The 19,816-nt window shown below is 37.4% G+C and overlaps 1 protein-coding gene across 6 annotated transcripts in view; it reads right to left on the bottom strand.

Annotated features, from left to right (window-relative positions):
- CTNND2 (catenin delta 2) overlaps positions 1-19,816 on the bottom strand; it is a 637,277-nt gene that overhangs the window by 501,089 nt on the left and 116,372 nt on the right. For all 6 annotated transcript variants that reach the window (XM_054516522.1, XM_036404384.2, XM_036404386.2 and 3 more), the window contains exon 2: positions 14,780-14,913. In XM_054516522.1, the coding sequence (XP_054372497.1) occupies positions 14,780-14,908 (129 nt within the window). In that variant the 5' untranslated portion in view covers positions 14,909-14,913. The remainder of the gene's footprint in view (positions 1-14,779; positions 14,914-19,816) is intronic.

Raw genomic sequence — 19,816 nt, 5'->3', positions numbered from 1 at the left:
CAAGCTGTAATTGATGGTATTGCCCCCTGCTGAACTGTATACCACTACTGAAAGAAGTTTGGTGCCATCATCTTTGTCCCTCCTTTTGATGATATTGTGAACTACGCTAAACTCACACCCTTATCCTCTGCTTCACCTGGCCCAGCTCCCTGAAAATCACAGCTCCTTAACTGCTCCCATTACATCATGTTGTCTATGCCTCCAACCAGTTTAGCATCTTGGACTCAAGATTTCTCAACATCCTCTCTGGATTGGGGGTTACCAAAACAACATACTGTTGTGCAAGAAGCAGCTCCAAGTAGGGATGGTAACAATTTTCTTCAGTCTGCCAGCCATGTTCCTCCTTCCTTCTAATGCAGCTCAGTACACAGGGAGTTTTGTCTGCAGTGCTGGCTCCTATTCAGCTTGACATTCCTAATGATTACAGATCCTTTTCAGCAGGGCTGTGACTCAGACAGGTGCTTCCCAGCCATGGTGTTGTTCTACCTCAGATGCAGAATTTCAATCTGTTCTTTTTTAAATACATGGGTTTCCTATTGGCTAAGTCCTCAGTTCATTCAAGGTCTCAGAATGATTTAAGACTGAAGCTCAATCTGGCTTTCCAAGCATCGCCCTAATTTAGTATCATTCATAAATTTGCTGAGGGTGCATTCTGTTCAGTTCTGTCATCCAAGTCACTGCAGAATTGAGTAGCAGGAGTGCCAGAATCAACCCTTGAGGTATTTTCACTCTTTACTGTCTGATAGTTGGTCAACTGGTTAGTTGCTAATATTGATTACTACTCCTTCAGTACAGTAGTCCAGCCAATTTTCAGCCCACTCAACACCCAGCCCATGCTTCCTCAGCTTACTACTGACAACAGTGTGGGAGTAGGAATCAGAAGCCTTAATAAAGTTACAGTTTACACCACACCACATGTGCTCCCCTCATTCACAGGCAAATAAAACACTGACTGCACTGCAGAAATCTGTTCTGACTCTTTCTAGGTACACTTGCCCTTCTCATGTCTAGAAACAAGAGGATGATGATCTCCACTATCCCCCTGGAGACTGACACTGATGTGACACAGCCTGTGTATCCCAGTACCATTCTCCTTACTTTTGTAAAGGCTGCTGTAAGATTAGGACTTTCCTCACTGACCATGTTACCTCTTGGATGACAGCTGCCTTGCAGTACTGTTACATAAATGAGCTCTTGTCAGTTTTGGCATAGACCCCCAAGAAGCTGAATACATCCATTTTCTACTAAACAGTCCTGAACCTGTGTCTGTCATGGTACTGTCCCTTGTCTGGGAGCCACTGAAAAAACAAAGAAAAATTCTGGGTTTTCTATGTTTCTATGTCCTTCATTGGATTGCCTCCAATATTCAACCATGGACCTGCAAATTTCCCAAGTTCCCTCTGGAAAATACTTGAAGAATCCTTTCTCATTATTCTATGCGTTCACATTCAGTTCCAAGTACGCTTTGGCCTGCTTGGAAGTTTCAATTTCCTTCCTTCAGAAATAATGAAGGAGAAATTAAAGGCACTATATGAAGCACTACAGCAAACCTGAATTCAACTTAAAGATCATAACAAGGTTAGGAACAAATTCTGTGCTCTTTGAAGGAATGGTGGTGTAGGCTTTTTCTTTAGTGACGTAAGGCATCACATATAGAAACTTTTATTCAGTAGGTAATGCAGGTGAAAAATTTCTTAGAAGTCTCAGGTATCATTGCAGAAAGAAAAAAAAAAAGAAAATAGATTAATTTTTTCTGCTATAAATCAACTAGTCTGACACCGGTGGGAGGAAAGAAAAGCATACAGCTGGTGATAACCTTTTTAATTTACCTAATAAAGTGACTGGAATTGAAGTAATCTTTCCCATATTATGAATTTTAGTAATGAATAGAAACATTTTAAAACTTGCAGGGCAATTGTTATCAAAAGCAATTAATCTTGAACTCCAGGGAAAAAAGGCAATATTAGACCACAACTGCAAGGACACCCTGATGCCACCATTTAATGACTCTTTCAAGTACATATATAGAAAATAAATCTTACAAGTAAACACACCCAACTAGGAAGGTCTATGTCAAGAATATTAAAATTAAAATCAGAATTATTTTCATGTGAGTCGCTTGTGCATCTTTGTCAATGTTAATACAATCCTTTTCAATGTTAACCTGAAGATTTTCACTTTTCTTTAGTCTGTCCATTCACGCCTCACCACAATCATTGAAGAGAGTTTAAACAACCTCTCTGCCTATTTCTCCATTTTCAAGTAATTAAGATTATTAATGCAGATTACAGATCAAAGAAGTCAATTTAAAAAAAATCAAACTTAAGTTTAACAATGTGGAAATCTTCGCAAATATCTAAAATACTGAACAGAACAGACACAAATTAATATTCTTTTTTTTTAAATACTTTACTTCTCTGTATGCATACCTGTGCACTGCTATACTAAAAGGAACCATTGACTGTACCAAAAAAAAAGGTAAATATTGAGGTGCATAAGTTAGACCACAGTAAAGGGTGTAGTTGGCCTCAAAAAGTTGTTAATTATACCTATAAATCTTGCATTATGGCTACAGAGTCACAGTCTACCTTATTAAATAAAAACCAACAACAACCAAACACTCAAGGGACTCTATGTACCATTCAAATTTAGTGTAAGAAGCGTGAATGTGCTTGTTTCTGTTCTGACTAAACTTATGACAACCAGACAGATTTCTTTAATTCCTTTCACCCCAATGCATAAAGGAAACACATTTAAGTATGGCCTTTGCAAACCAAAGTGCACTAAAACTAGTGACAGTGTAAAGGTTCTCTCTCTCACACAAAAACAGCCTAGCAAAGACTCTAAGTATTGGAAAATTTCTCATGTTAAATATGGAAATACAGCTGCATATCACTGACACACCACTGGCGCAGAAAGTACTTTTTTACTTGTTTTTATTTTTAAAAAATTGTGGAATAAACTGTAGTTCATTTTCTAAAATTAAATGTAAAGCACTTAGCAGTCTTCTCATCAGCCTTTAAATTTTGATGTATTACGAAATAAATAACTAATTTATTTAAGTTATTAACTCAGCTCTTCTGCATTTAGATAGGCATCACTGTGGCATATGCTATCCATTAATTTATATTTCTGTGTCTGACAGTGAATCTGGCAGATAAAGCACAGCACCAGCAGCAATGCAAATTCAGAATCAGCCAACAGGCACTGGTTCAAACCTCAGTTTTAGTGGCTATCAGATTTATCATGGACAACTGTTCAGGTTCCAGCTGGTCAGTCCCTCATGCAGCCTCAGTGTGACAAACCTCCAAGGTGGATGCTGGTGCTGCCTTTCGGCTCGGGGGGGGCATTTTGGCAAATCCCTACAGCCTGTGGTCTGTACTCCTACCTACGCGGCTTCTCAACCCAGCGTTACCACAGTGGGACACCCAGTCCCACTTTCGGAGACAGAGGCCTTACCTAATGTTGTACCTGGTTCCATAATACATTTGTTGTGCACATAGGATGAAAACACATTGCTAGTTTAATCTCAAGAATTTATTCACTGTTTATATAAGCCTTTAAGGAACAGTACAGAATGTGAAAATTATGTCATTTTTGGATTTTCAAAGCTCCAGCACCACATGCAGTGATCAAAGGTTTCAGAATGGTGCCCATGCACATGGTGCAGACAGAGCTGATCCTAAACTCCATTCCTGTGGCTGTAGCCATACAGAACACAACCTATTCCCAGGTTTTTCCATGCCTGAAAATTTTGAACCAGTAGAACAGCATCTTGGAGCTGTATCATGCACCTACCTTTGTAGCAAGAAAGGTACTGTTTGGTTGGTCCCTGACACAATTTGTGCTGAACTAACAAACAAAAAACTAATCCAAAGAATCATCTATTTTCACAGCACAGGCTACTGAAAGACACAGTAACAGAAATAGTATCCTCTATTTTCTAAGATCTGGAACAAAGAGAATGGCATAAAATGTGTTTGAACAAGTGTTCTTGTGCAAGCACTGCTTTGTGAAAACAAAAATAGAAGTTTTAAAAAACAATTAAAAAAGAGATAATTTAAGGAGTCCATTTCACCCTTCTAAACAAAATTAGTAATCCTGTATTAATTCAAAATTACTAAATTCCAGAATGTCACAGTTTTGAAGATATTAATTAATTAAAAATGATTATGTTACTGGGTGACAGAACAATGCAGTAGATCTTCCATTTCATCAAACCTACTACAAAGCCGAGAATTTCCAAGTGAATCTGCTGACTTATTATGAAGAATCAGCCCTATTTATAGCATCAGATGTACTTACCCTCAAGAGGTCTGTCAACAAAAGCTTCAAATAATGACCTAGATTGACAATGAGCTGAACAAAGACAAATCTAACTATGCACAGAAAAAATAAAAAAGGAGGAAAAAAATCTGCAACTCCTTTGAAACATGAAAACAGTATTTTCCAGAGGTACCAGCTGTAAAACCTAAAGCACTGAGCTACTTCAGAAAATAACAATGCAATAAATATAAAAACAGGATTTTACCAAGATGTGTTACTCTGCTGGAACCATACAGGGGGTGAAGAAAATATTTACTGCTTTCAAGACAACATACAGTACAATTCTTAAACCTACTTATTTACATAAAGACTCTGAAGATTATGAAATACATAGAAGTGAACAGATAAAGTTGGAAAATTTTCCCATTCTGAGCTTGGTTTTTTTTTTTTTTCACTGAAAAAATGTGTTGAAAATTGCCCAGCTATGTGAACATGAACTACAATTGTTCCTGGACGAAGGGGCTGGTAATGGTATACAAATGGCTCAATTTAAATCTTATTTACAGTCAGGCACATAACTGCACTGTGTTACTGTTGGGGTAGATGGATAATCATGACCATAGGATAGCAGTGCAACATGAATTGCCGGTTAGAGTGATGGAATACCACACTAAGCAGCAAAATGTCATTCCAGATTACTCAGATCGTTATGTTGAAGAGCACTAGAAATCCAAGCAAGGAAAGATCAACATAGACAGGAGCTAGTAATGCATAAGACATGGGACTGTCTGAAAAATGTAAAGAATAATGCCTTTTGAGAAATCCAGGAAAAACAAATGTGGCAACTAAAGGAACAGAGATGAAATTTGAGAAGTACAGCTCACATTTTGAAGCAACTAAGAAAACAGACTACAAGCAGATATCTGCTGTGTTACAATGCAGACTGGAGAAACTGAGGGAATACTAATAGAAAGTTTTACTCTGTATGCTGTCGAGTGGATAACCAGTGGCAGGTTTTTGCTTACAGAAACTGGTGTCACAAATGATTATTACCCAAAAAGGTAAATTTCTGCACAGGGAAAAATTAGATTTCCCAATCATAAATTGTTAAAATAAGGGGCCAAAGAGCTTTAACAGATCAAAGACACCCCCTCCTCACACAGCCCCCTACACACTGACAGTTTAAACACCCACAATGAAGGAATGCTCTGAAGAGATAAATAGAGGCTACATGACCTGAAGGCTCAGGGGAGAATAATGGCATGATTGATCACAAACCTTGAAAAGGAAGCCAGACTCATGTCCCTGCCTAGGGAAACCCAAGGGTGCCTTTGTTTTAGACAAACTGACTGTATCAGCAAAGTATTTTGACTGTTTGCCTAAGAGCCTGTCCCTGAATGAACGAAATGTAGACCCAGAGCAAAACAAAACTAATTTCAGGGGTTAAGTTAGTTTTAGCTAGTTTTAGCTTCTGGTTGAAATAATGTAACTTCTGTATGTACTGGATCTGCTTATAAATTATCATCCTATTACTCTAATCAAGGGTATCTTTTACTCATATAATAGGTGTTTAGATAATTGTTTTATGCTTTTCTGCAGAGCCTAGTCATGACCTCAGCAAGTGACTTTGTCTGCTGTGATTCCACCTACAGTGAGTGACTGATGAAGTCCCAGTGCAGCAGCAGACTCCAGGCAAGTGGGCTGAGCTGGGACACACCTCCTGGGAGACCTGCCTCACTGCCCTGTGGCTGCCAGCCTTGAGCTCCAGGCATGCAGGACAGCTCATGCTACTGGGCTCAGACGGTGATGGAGGAAGGAATATGGTCTCCACTGGGGAGCTTGCTGGATAGCTTTATGTGAACTATATGGAACTCTTAATGAACCAAGTAACTCCTTTCTGAACAGAGTTTTAGCCTTCAGCTGACTTCAACATACACATTCCTTTTAGGGGACTGGGAGATGCTCAGCACAATGATGCTGAGTTTGTTCTAAATAATTAAATTCCATTTGTACTGTATCAATTGTATAGTGCAATTGCTGCGCTTCACTAACTCAATTGTGATTTGAGTGAATTGTTGTATCACTTTCAAATCAAAATCCCCTGTAACTGCAAGTAATATGAAATGTAAACTTCTTACTATAGATTAAAAAGTCCTCTACATGTATCTAAAAGAACATGGTTAAAAAGTATTGCACTATGACAAGGTTCCAACAAGCAAAAAGGTTTAAGCTGGTGTCATCTCATATCTACCCCTTAAAAAAAAGAAAACAAAACAATGAAACCTCTTAGAAAAGAAAAAGGAGAAAAACATCTTTGAGCCTCAGGACCTCAGGACTTGGATTTGCTCTTTGCACAGAAAAAAAAATGCATTCATAAAAAGTAGCAAGGAACCCCCACAAAAAGTCTGGCTCCACTATTAAGCATGTTATAGGTTATGCATCTAAAGCCTTCCTCCAAAACAAAGTGAGTAAAGTTTTACATAAAATACAGTGTTAATGCTGAGGAAAAGAATTATGAATTAAGCAATTAATTTGTCTAGATCTTTACTATGAATCTTCAAATTATTTTTTTTAAAAGAATAATGTCCTTTGCTCGCCTTTTACTCCTTTACACTGGAAAGATCCTCATCAGAAGCAACTAGAATTCACCAGAAATTTCAGAGGTAAACACATTTTCACCTCAGAGGAGGTAAAAGAGAAGTACATGCTCCACATGTTGAAATCGATTTATTACGTTATTCTAAACTGGTTTATTCTTATAATAACTCTGTAACTCACAGCCTAGGTTAAGGTTATTTTGGTAGTAAAGTACATTAACCCTGGGGTAGACTTAAGTTTAAACTTAGTTTAGCATTTCTTGGGTTCTAGTTTTCATGTATGGGGATAAACTAAATTGTAGCTTATTTCATCAAAACATAACATGAATAGAATTCAGCCTACCCCTAAAGTAGTTTTACCTAGAAATACAAAAGATTTAAACTACCCACATGAAGATACAGTTTCCTTTAGGAGTAAATGCATCAGGAGTAGAAAATAATAACATGTGAGAAAACACATAGGAACAGATGGGGAAATACAACAGAAGTAGTAAAGTTTTCAAAATTACATAAGAGGAACAAAAATTGCTAAAATATTTACAAAAATCAAATCTCCTTCAAAAATCCCATTTAAAATGTAAGTTTTAAGAGCAAGCTGCATGAAAAACACTGGCAAGAAAAGTAAACAGGGTCACTGTGGAATCTGGAAAGTGCTCCAGTAGTTTTTTTCATTTCCCAAAAAGACAAAAGAAATAAAAGCCATCACTAACTGAAGCTGCCTTCAGAGTTTTGCCTTTTAAAAGCACCTCATTTTCTCTGTAGAAGAGGTGTGATGGTTTTGAAAGCCTTGGAACTCAAGCCTCATATATTCTCTATGCAAATGACAATTAACATTGAAGGATATTGCCTAATTCAAGTGTAGAAAGAGAAAAATGCTGAAAACAGGTTAGATAGCTAAGTCTCATAAAGACTGTAATTTGCTTTTAGAGGAAGAAGTGGGGCAGATTTGTGGGAGACATACCCAAAACTTCCGCTCCCCTGAACAATTATACAGGCCTATAATGTTGGACTTTCTGAATAATTCCAAATATTACAGCAAAGTTGATTAAACTCATGGCCTGAAGTATATGTTTAAAACAGCCACGCTAAAAAAGCCCAATACTTGCAAACAAGCTGACACATTGACCCATCTGCCCTTCACCAAAAGGGACAGCACACTTGACCTCCAATAACCTAAAGCTGCCATCTCATCTTTTCATATTTCCAATCCACTCAGCTCCCCAGCAGCATTCCCCACACGGCTGCAGAAGTACATTTTTTGCCAGTACAACAGAGAGTGATGCGTCAGAAACAGGAAAGGCACAACTTGACTCGCTTCTTGTAAGTATTTTAAGCTCAGGTCTGCCTCTCAAGTGACTTTGAGGTGAAATAACCACTACACTGGTTAAAAAAAGTCAGGTTTAGAAGTAAAAATATTTTATGTTTCAAGAAGCCCTAATGAATGAAACTAAAGAGAAAATAATCAATGATCTTAAAAAGTTATAAATGTAATATGTTAAAATGTTAAAAATGAAATAGACTAAAATTTAAATTATGTTGGCATTGAGATCAATATTATTACTTTCATAGGGTATCATTATTCTAAGTTTGAAACTATTCCACTACTAGCAAAAAAATAAGCCAAGGCAGAAGTGCTTTCGGATTTCCAAAAGCATGTTCATATACTGGCTGCCTGATAAGAAAGGATACTTTGCCTTTCTTTGTGATGGCCTTTATTAATGCTTTAAATTAGCATTAGACTGAGCTGTGGCTAAGTGGCTTTCTATCCAGCTTCTCTGAAATTCCTGGCTTTGAAATATTAGTTTTTCAACATTACTTCAAGTCAAAATAGTATCATATTTAACTCTAATTTTATTCTGATAATTAGCATTTTCTTCTCTCTCTTCAAAGATGGTTTTGCTGGGAGGATATATTGCCTCAATACTCTTCGATCACACTAAATCTCTGCAGAAACCTTTCCACTTTCAGCTCATTTCAAACTATCCCAAAAATGTTTTGGGTTATCATTGCGATCTTTTATCAGTGAAGCAATTTTTAGTTTCTTCATTCTACATCTCCTATGGCTACAGGGCCTTTGGCATGACTTAAGGGCTGGGGGTTCTGAACATGAATAACTGTTGCTTGTCTAGGTCTCCAGTCTTGTTAACTTCTGTTTCCTGAGAAGCACCACACAAATACACTCATGGTTGCTCCAAAGAACTGTGTGAAAGCAGTCCCAGGCTAAATTAAGAGCCTGAGAATCTTGTAGAGCAGGGTGGATACCAACTACATTACATGATTTCCTGTCACTGTTAAGACGGTCGTAACAAACAGAAGAACACCATGTATTTGAGAAGTCTTATCTCTCTTATTTTTGCAGCATGCTGTCTTTTTATACCTTCTCACAAAGTAAAAAATTAATCAACACTGGTGTAAGGTGGTCTCCACCACTGTTTTCCACCAAAATCTAACTGCAAGCCTCTCATTTATCTCTTCTTCTCTGTTTCCATGCCGACGGCCTTGACAGAAATCCTTTCAGGGTAAAAGCCAACTCTTATCAGCTTCTATTCTTCAACTAACTCTTTCTGACTCACAGACCAGCTGTGAGTCCCTTCCACAATTTCCTTCTTCAACAGACAATGTGAGAGTGTTCTTCAAAACTTCTCCACTCACCTTGCCATTTCCAGTAGCAGAGTTGTACATCTCAAAAGCAATTCCCATCAACCCGAAGATGGATCTGGGAAGCACCAGCTGTAGTCCAAAGCTTCATATTTCAATAATGTCTTGATCTATTCAGCAACTTAGAAGCACTGTACAGACCTGTGCTATTCTAGAGCATACAATACAGCAGGGTCCAGTTCTTGTCTTAAATCAATATATTAATGAAAATAGAAGAGGAATATCTCTCAGGAATATTTTAAAACCCAACTGGAAACAAGGGACTTCTATAACTAAGGAAATGAATATACTGACATGCTACTTAAGGGAAATTATGAAAGAAATACCTATTGATTGAATACAATTAGCATTCATTTGAAATAGAGTTGCTAGAACTTTTGAGGGCAGAAACAGAGCTGCTGTTTGAGGGGAAGCAAGACATGAATATATCATAATTGAATCTATTTAAAAACCTGCTGAACACTTGATACTACTAGAGTAATTACTGGTATCCAAAAGGCAAGACTGGAGTTTTATTTGGTGAATATTACATATTACAATATGGCATGCATAATATTAGGGAAAACAGTGCATATGTCATTCTGTAATCAGATTTGGGAGCCCAAAACTTGGATGACTCTAGGAAATGTTATGACCTGCTGGTCAGAGTAGATGATTTTACACCTCTTCTGGACTTACAACCTCAAAAACAAAAACAAAAGTCTGAATTGAAACATCTACCTACATATGTGATTTTTTTTTCTAAAACTTCAATCATGATATAAAGACACAAGAAACACAACCGGGCAGACCAAAGAAAAAAAATACTGCAGTTTTACTTACATGTACCTATATAAGACATGCATGGCATACATAACCCTGTTTCCAAAGTGTACTAACACCTAATGGAAAAGTTTACTTAAGTCACCTTATTTAATACTGACATGAATAATAACACTTAGTAATTATTGCCCTTTATATGATTTTAATATAGTTTCAAATCATAATTTCTTGACAAACAAGTAGCTTTCTAGTGGAAAAACATAGTAAATATTAAAAGCAACATAAGCCATTTTAGGAACAAAATGCATCTTACAAAGACAAAAAAAACCCCAAACAATCCAACCCAAAAAGCCCAAACCAAAACCAAAAGCCACCAGCAACCATAAAAGCCAGACTTCTGTATTCCCTGAAATCAGCAATATGACTTAAAGCACATATCAATCAATACTTATTTGAACCATGTGAGAAATATTTCAAAAGAATTAGTCTAATTTTTTTTCTTTAAAGGGTGCAACTGGAAACAAGTATCTCTATTTAAAATAGGTACGCATAAAAAAGATTCAAAAGAAATATTAACATTGCCAACTCTCACTCTTTGCATAAATTTTCTGAAAGTGAAAGGTGTTCTCTGAAACAGCCTACTACTAAGATGCTAAAGGAATCTAGAGCCACAAAGAAAATAAGAGATGCATGATACTAGTTGAAAATAGCTGCCCACACTTCAAGATGGATCTTACTCCTAGGAAATTAATTTATCACATCTTTTCCATGTGTTCCTATAAAAATAAAATCTGCCAAAACAAGCCTCTGCTAGGTCACTGCAATCCTGCTCAGCTTCCAAGGGAGCAGTTTTCTGTATGCCAAGAATCAAGTACTGTGAACTACATATGCCTGGAGACTTCCAGGAAAAGCATCCACTTCATTACATATTTACTCAAAAGGCTCCCCAGCAGCTATTTCCACCTTCAAAAAAGCATTAACAACAGCTCTCTTCCCAGGATGTTTGTTAACAAGTGAGCTCAGAAGTCTCTTTTGCAGGTGGAAATTCCCAATCAGAAGCACATCATACTTTTTGCAGAAATAGTTGCATCTATCACATATATTCTCACAAATTAAGAGTTCTGATATCTCACTTTTTGTTGAAGAAGTTTTCCCATATTTACAGATACAAAACCAGATGACAAAATGCAAGGAGAAATGGCCTTATGTTTTCTAAAACCTATGAAGCATTGGGCCTAAGGTGTTTCCCAGTATATCATAAGAAAAAAACTCCTTCATCCATTTCACAGAAAACTGAAATTATTTCTTCATTGCTTGATTTCTCTTTAAAGAACTTGATACTGTCTAAAAAATCTCAAACAAACAAAAAAAAAAAAAAAACACACACAAAAAACCCACACAAAATAACCCCAAAAGAACAGCTTTCATTTTCACAGAAGTTATTTAATATTTCTCTTCATAAGGCCTGCTCAAAAACGGCTAAGCCAAAGGTCACTGCCTGGCATCTCATGGTTTCTTAGACAAATGTTGAATGATCCTGACCTTGCCTCCAGCAGTGCTGTCTAACCTTAAGGAAGTTCACAGCAAGGGATGAAGAATGGATTCAAGTTCCATATCTATCAGTTCTGAATAGCATCTCTGAAGTCTGAAACCCAAACATGAATCAGCACGCTTGTCCAGAGGTAAAGCACAAATGAAATGGCCTGTATTTCAAAGCAAGGAGTTTTTCATTTACATTTCCCAAAATCAAAATAATTCCTCAACAGCAACATTTCTCTTTTGACAGATACCCTCAGCTTGAAAAGCATGTGGCTAAATCTTCTTATTGAGTCATGACAATCACGTGTGTCACTTTACATTTGACATATCAAGCACAACTTTTGCCCCAATAAACTTTTTAGACCAAATAAATCAGTTCCTCAAAATGTGAAAGCACAGGGATATGTGTTTTTCAAACTAAGCACAGCAAAACTTTAAATTTTCATTATATCATTTAAATTTCACGTAGGAGATTCAAGTAAAACAAATAAATACAACATTTATTACCACTTCTCTGTGCCTTTCATGTATCCTGCCCTCTTCAAAGAATGCAAACACCTCTTACTTTTTTCCATATCATAGATACCACAGTTTATTACCATCACTCAGTGACAATGTTCTATTTATTTTATGAGAAGTAACACATGAAGTTACCCCAAGTGCTCCAAGAGAAAAAATGCAAGGAAACCTTTTAAAGCTAAGCATCGGCAGAGAAAAAGAAAATGTAATATACTTGATTGGTTGAAAACCATCCTAATTATGACTGATATGTTGAAAAACACCTTAATTTCTCAATATTGAAAGTACTTTTGAATAATTGTATCTGTGTAACTCTAGTTATATTTTTGGCTACAATCAAAAAGCATGCAGAGCAAAATCTCATACCAGACAGTAAAGTAACTCCTTCCTTCTTCTAAAAAGCAGGTGGCTACCCATTTGAACAGTCAGTTAGAAACTTAACTTCATTTACTCCAACAATGGAGAATCAGTGCAATGTATTTAATCTGTCTGAAGACCAGGATTGTGGCATTACCTAGAATTTTTCCAACAGAACATTAAATAATGGAAGCGTGTCAAAACACACAATCTTGTAGGGAAAAAGGCCGAAAGTAGGTTGGGGGTGAGGGGGTTTGTGGTGGTATTATTATTATTATTGTTGTTGTTGTTGTTATTGCTATTGTCATTATCATTGTTATTGATATTATTATTGCTTGGTTTTGAGTTTAGTAGAGTCTTCCAGCTTCAAGATAGGTCTGACTAGAGATACCTACCAAGAAGCAAATTTCCTTAAGAGAACACCTGTTAAATTTTGGTACCTTGTATTACAGTAGTTCAAGACAATATCTTTTTAGTTAGCAGTACCTTAGGTTAGCTGGCTAGGCTGTTCTTGGCAGCAGTACCTTAAGTTAGCTGGCTAGGCTGTTCTTGGTGATAAGTCAATGCAGAACTACTTTATTACAGGCTCCTTACTGCTGTAGTTCACAGGAAACAGAAATAACTTTGCTAATATATTACCACTTGAAATCCTTTTCATCTGGTGGATTCAGCAGCAATTTCCTCTGGTACTCAACTGATTTCTAGGGGTGGAAGTTTCATTTGTAAAACACATAACCAGATATAAACTAGTGAAAATCACGACACCAAACAACAGAGAAGTTCTTGTCACTATTCCATACTGTGATTCACATTCCAACATGCAAACATAGCTTCTATCTATGTAATCTCCCTGTACACTTTTTCACTATCAAAGAGTCAGAAAGTAAGGCAAATACTTTTCTACAAAATAATGCAGTGACACAGGCTGAAACACTGGTACACACCCAAGAAATATCATTGACATGGAAGAGAAAGCAAACATCTAAACCATGGGCAATTTTCTATTCCAATGATGTGCCATAAATCCCTAGACAAAGCTCCACATTATAACATTTCATTTTTGCACTCCTCTTTTCAGAACAGAAAATATGACTAACCTCTACCACCCAAAAGAGAGAACTGGAATATAGCAAAACAACCAAGAATGAGCAATGTTATAATTTTTATAAGATCTCTAAGACTCAAGAGCTATTACTCCAGTGCTGAGAAATACCATAAGCTGAATTCATGCACTAATTTAAATCAAGAACCAGTGAATGTCTTTGGCAGGGAAAGATCAGTACCTGATAAAGGAAGAAACAATTTAAACACCTTCAGCAAGGAGAAAGCTGCCTAAAAGCAGCTGTTTTTAATGTCTCTCCTTGGAATTCCTGTTGATGTGTCAAAACAAAGGAGGCAGTGACAGAGACCAGTTGTTTGCATTAACTGAAATATTAACCATCTCCTAAAGTACAAAAAGGCATTAAAAGCAAAATCTCTGACATTCAGCCCACAAAAATTTACATTAAAATGTCAAACCTGTCTTATTAGCATCAAGCAGACCATCACACTGAAGACATTTTCCTTGAAAGTTTCTAATATTTTTGTTTTAATCATCCAAAAAAGAGTGTCTCTATCTATACCCAGTTTTGCCCTGATACAATCTCACCTCAGGTTTTACCCAAAACCCCCAAAAACATGTATATAAATTTTAAAATCCTAGGGCCCTTACTAATCCTTAAAAAATTCTACAATAACACATCTTGTCCACAATTCATTTGTCTATAACTCTTACATGCCAGTATACTGTAACTCCACATGCAGATGCCAACAATAAAAGGAGAGACATCAGAAAACCACCATCCACAGTAAAGTGTGGAAGTGGAGAATAAAATGAGCAATTCAATTAAATTATATTAAATTTACTGTAGGAAAGCTTCCAGAAGTATACTAAAGCATGAAGAAATGGTGAACATTCTTTGGAATATGCATTTGTGAACTAAATTATTCAGATACCAGCTATGAAACACTTGTTAAAAAAACCAAAAAACCCAGTAAATCATACTATTGTTTTCCAGCCTACAGATGCATCACTTGCCTACCTGTTCTTTGACTGAAGCTAGAATGGCAGAGGTTGTCTCAGTTTCGGAGCCATCGCCATTGGATGTGTTCAACACTGGACTAAGGGAACTTGTCTTGTCAGAAGACGAGGGCTGGTCTGGAACAGGCATAGTTTCTGCAGTTCATGGAAAAATAAAACAATGGATTTGTTATCATAAACCTGATAAATAGCAGACTCATATAAATCCCAGAATAATAACTCTCATTTAAAGTAAAAATTATAGTAAAAATTATTATTATTATAATTAAAGTAAAAATGATATATAATTCTATATTGTAGAATATATCACTTATTTAAAACATAAACAATTTCTGAATTAAAAAATTCCTAATTAAAAAAAAAACAGTCTTACTCTGAAACAGTTACCATCAGTACATTTGTAAGGATTCAACTAATTTATAGCTGTGATTTTTGTATAGTATACCAGTGGCAACATACGACATAAAATTACAGTATCATGAAAGTAATGAAACATGAAACGCTTTGCAAAGAGAAACCCAAAAAATGATAAATGAGAGAAATATAAGCTATCTAGTGTTTACTTGCTAACACACGTGTTTATTTAACATGTATTATATTTTAAGCCTAGATAACTTTCATACCCTTTCTTGTAGTCTAATTTTGCCAACATTTTATCTGAGTATTTTTACGAAAAACACACACCAGTTGTTAAGCCATTTTTAAGATCTCTTACTAATAAAAAAAATAAAAGAAAAAGAAGAGTCTTGGCATTTGAAGACATTTCTAGCATTTCTTTTCAGAGGGCAAAACAGTGGTGTGACAGTGGAATGATTTATCTTTCTGAAGGCTAAGCTATAGTGCAGTATCTCTGTTTAAAAGTCACTATAGGCACATCTCCAGAGGCCGACACGTTGTGCCACATTCCAGAAGTAAATGAGCAGAGAGGCAGTTTGCATGGTTATGCACAGGCACGATAGGATAAAATCAGGTTCATGTGGGAGCTGGCCAGAATTATTCTGTGCAAGAGAAGTGGCCCACAGGCTGCCAGCTGGATGGGCCTCATAAAGAGCAATGGGGATATTCAGAGCAGTCACTACTTGCATAAGAAGCAAAACTCCTGCCTTGGCTCTATTCTGCTAAAATATAGTAATACAGCTTTTTCTTGAAGAAGTGAGAAGGCTGAAAACAGTAGGAAAGGGTAGGGTAAAAGCAAATATAAAATTCAATACCCAGCCCAAGTATCCCTGCATCAGTCTGCCATGGAAATTAGATCTCTAAAAGAAGGGAAAATGACATTCTATAAAGCTTTGTCTCTGAAGCCACAGTGCTGCCCAAGAAGACACAGCTAGCCCAGCTGAGTAGCATTTTTCCAAAGCTTCATGAAGCTCAAGACACTGACATACATATGCAAGACAAAAACATGAAAACAGATTATTCATAAAAAAGCCAATTATTTGTTAGAAGAAAAATCTCCCTAAATCTCAGGCTAAGTTAGTTTATATACTGAAGAATGTGATTATATTTAATTTTAATTAAAGAAGCTACATATTTTCATACAGCTTACTTTTCGTAAGCAAATCTTGCTGACAATGTTCAATACCAAATCTTTGGCTCTGGTAATGCCCTTGCTCCAGACACCAACACTATTTGAAGTTAAACTAGAAAACCTTGGGGGGAAAGAAAGGTTCCTTGGGAACCTAGAAAACCTGCCTTCTTCTATCACAAGTACAAGCAGACCGAACAAAACTTCTTAACAATTCCAATACCTCAATCTAAAAGGACTTCTCGGATTACATTTTCTTGGGGGTTTTTTGTTTGTTTGTTTGTTTTTAACAAAAGAACTGACTTCTGTTATAGGAATTTAACTAGTTTGTGACATACAATTAGACTTGCTGCTGTAAGTACCAGAGAAAAGACATGCAGGCACACACATATAATTCATATAATTCTTTATTCTGTTACCTTGCTTTCGAACCATCTAGTTATTATATTTTCTTAGTAAATTAGTAATTACTAATAGAAACAAAAGTAGTTTTCTTTTTGGTGTGGCTATTTACATACAACAAAAAATTACAAATGGTCTAATAATTGATTTTGTTGCCTTATAGTTAATTTTGCAGAGTGGTATTTGCAGAAATCACTGTAATGCAACACTCCTTGCTATCAGCTCTGTAGCCTGTGAAGTCTGAAGGAGCCCAGGGGATCCAAGCACACAAGCGAGGACAAGTGCAGCAGCAGTCCCACCTGCCCGGCATGCACTCGCTCCAGGCGCAGGGAATCCGTGCTCCCTGCTCGGGGCAGCTCACGTGGAACTACAGCGGCATGAGGCTCCAAGAACTGCATCCCGACACTGCGATGGGCTGGGGAGGAACACCAGCGTTATGAGTAGAAAAGCTGCACATTTTTAAAAAAAAAGTTGCAGAGTTCGCAGATTGGGCTAGTTGCTGCCAGGGTGGAGTTCTAACTGTTTGTTGTTATAATCACGCGTCGTTTTTGTTAACTACCTGTTGTTGATGGTTAAAATTCCCCCTTTTGTCGAGTGGCACCCTGCTTGCTTCCTGGAAGTGAAGAGGAGAGGACATCGGAGTTGACATGCAAATGACCTCGGAACCAGCATGCAAAGGAAGAAGCCACTCACCAAACCCCTAAAAACAACGAGCTAACACGGAATTGACGGATCAGAGTGATGTCTAGATGTGAGGAACAGAATCCAGGATCCACTAAGACCCTTTTTACCCTCACCCTAACCTCAAAGATGTCGGCTGGACACAAGAGCTCGAATGTCCAAAAAAAGAGGGAATCTCGTGATGCTCATGTGGGGATGGGAGCCCCAGCTTAGCCCACAGACCAGTGGGCAAAGCTGCACTTTTCCGTGATTGTGTTGTTCACAGGGGTCCAAGGATGGGGGGAGAGACAAGGACCCTGACTCCATGATTCAGAAGACTTGATTTATTGTTTTATGATATATATTATATTAAAACTATACTAAAAGAATAGAAGAAAGGATTTTATTAGAAGGCTAAGCTAAGCTAAGAATAGAAAGAAGGAATGATAACAAAAGCTTGTGTCTCGGACAGAGAGTCCGAGCCAGCTGACTGTGATTGGCAATCAATTAGAAACAACCACATGAGACCAATCACAGATGCACCTGTTGCATTCCACAGCAGCAGATATCCATCGTTCTAAGCTTCTCAGGAGAAAAAATCCTAAGGAAAGGATTTTTCAGAAAACGTCATGGCTACACTTTTCCTCCTCCTCCGTGCCATTCCTGGAAGCAGCAGCGAGTGTGAGCGCGACCCGTCGTTTCTTCCCACCCGAGCTAGTTTTTAATAAAGGCATTAAAAAGGAGAAAGATCTCTTGCCCTATTTATTTCAACCAGAGCTGTGAATGAGGCGCCTGGGGAAATGTTTTCAGGCTCCCTGGCTGGGAGCAGCTCCCCTGCTGCACCCTGCTTTCGGTGCCATGCTGAGGGAGCTCTCTGGGAAAAGCCCCTTTGCCTGCTCAGCCCATCCCCACGCTGCCCCAGGGCTGCCTGACCCTGGCGGGTAGGCTCTGCTGAATTGGCTGTTCCATAAACAACACTCGCCCAAGGAGGTAAAACCCAGGAAGGAAACGAGACTGGGAGTCCAAGACTACACTAATGTTTGCCCTAGCTACACCAAAATGTTTGCCCGAGCACAAACGCTCCAGAATATTTAAAGTCTATTTGGGAGTGACTGCAGGGCTGCATGGCCAACAGGGAAGCTGCTCTGTAACCAAAAAGATGCTACTGGTAAAACAACAACAAACAAAAATAGTGAGTTTAAAACAATTACATCCATAAGACACAGGCAGCAGCTGCCTGCTGCTAATGTCAACTTCTTTTAGGGCAATATTCAATTTCAGTAAATTTTAATTTTTAGGCTGTAAGGTTTTTTTAACTCTTAGTTTTCACCAAAGAACACTTCAATAACTGCTTTGTTAATCTACATTTGCAAGCATTAGTTTAAATGGGAAAAAAACCCCTGATTACATAATCAACTACTGTCATAAATTGTACTGGGTTCAAATAGGTTCAATATCTGGATAGTAGCTAACATTCTGCAACCACTCCATGGTTCCATAATTTTTGTTTGTTTGTTTTTAAATATAGACATTAAAAGATGGAGGAAGAAAAAGATTTTAAAAGTTTTTTAAAAGATTTTTAAAAAGACATGTTGCACATGTCCCCTTCATCTAGAAACAGAGACATCAAAATAAATGTCTCTGACATTAAAAGGAATGTTTTGTGCCCCTATTAAAATATTTCTTCTGGACAGAGAATGTAATGCCAAACATCTGAGTTCATTTGTTACTATAGTTCTTCAAGGGGAAAGGTTGCAGCCAATAGCACCTAGTAGCCCAGTGTCCCTGGATCTACAGTTCTGGGATATCCAGCTGAACTGTTAACATTATAGACTCTAACAGTTATTTGTTCATTACATAAATTTGTATGAGAGATCCCATACAGAAAGGAAACACAGAATGAATTTTCACAAGCTATAGAGACACTACTGTACTGAAGGTACAGTAGATTAAAAAAAAAGCATGACTCAGCAACATAAAACTGTTTCAACAGCAAACATCAACATAGCAAGCACTCACATTTGCACATCTGTTCAGAAATGAACTTTTAATTTAGCTCAGTCTTCAGCATAAGAAATTTTACATTCTCAGGTTTCAGTGGGACCTAAAACTGCTAGTACTGTAGAATTACAAAAAAATATGGTTGAAATGAGCCTCTGCACCCCTAGCCCACTACCAAAGCTCTAGACAAGGCAGATTTTTTTCCTCTCATTTCACATATTTAACACATAAAACCAGTCCTGCACAGCCTCTCTCACTGCAGCCTCTCTTAGCCACCTCCCTCTGCTCCAGGCTCCACTGGCCTTATCAGTAGAAAATTTGCTTTGCTGTTTAATACAATACATTTACTCTCCCTGTTTCCTCCACTGTTCAGCATGGGCACAAAAAACCTAATAATTCCACTAGTTGTCTTCAAAAAAGCATTTTCCCACATAATGATAATGACCGTGG

Source organism: Molothrus ater, chromosome 1, assembly GCF_012460135.2.
Source record: "Molothrus ater isolate BHLD 08-10-18 breed brown headed cowbird chromosome 1, BPBGC_Mater_1.1, whole genome shotgun sequence".
Classification (NCBI taxonomy): Eukaryota; Metazoa; Chordata; class Aves; order Passeriformes; family Icteridae; genus Molothrus; species Molothrus ater.
This window is presented reverse-complemented; position numbering and strand designations above follow the sequence as displayed.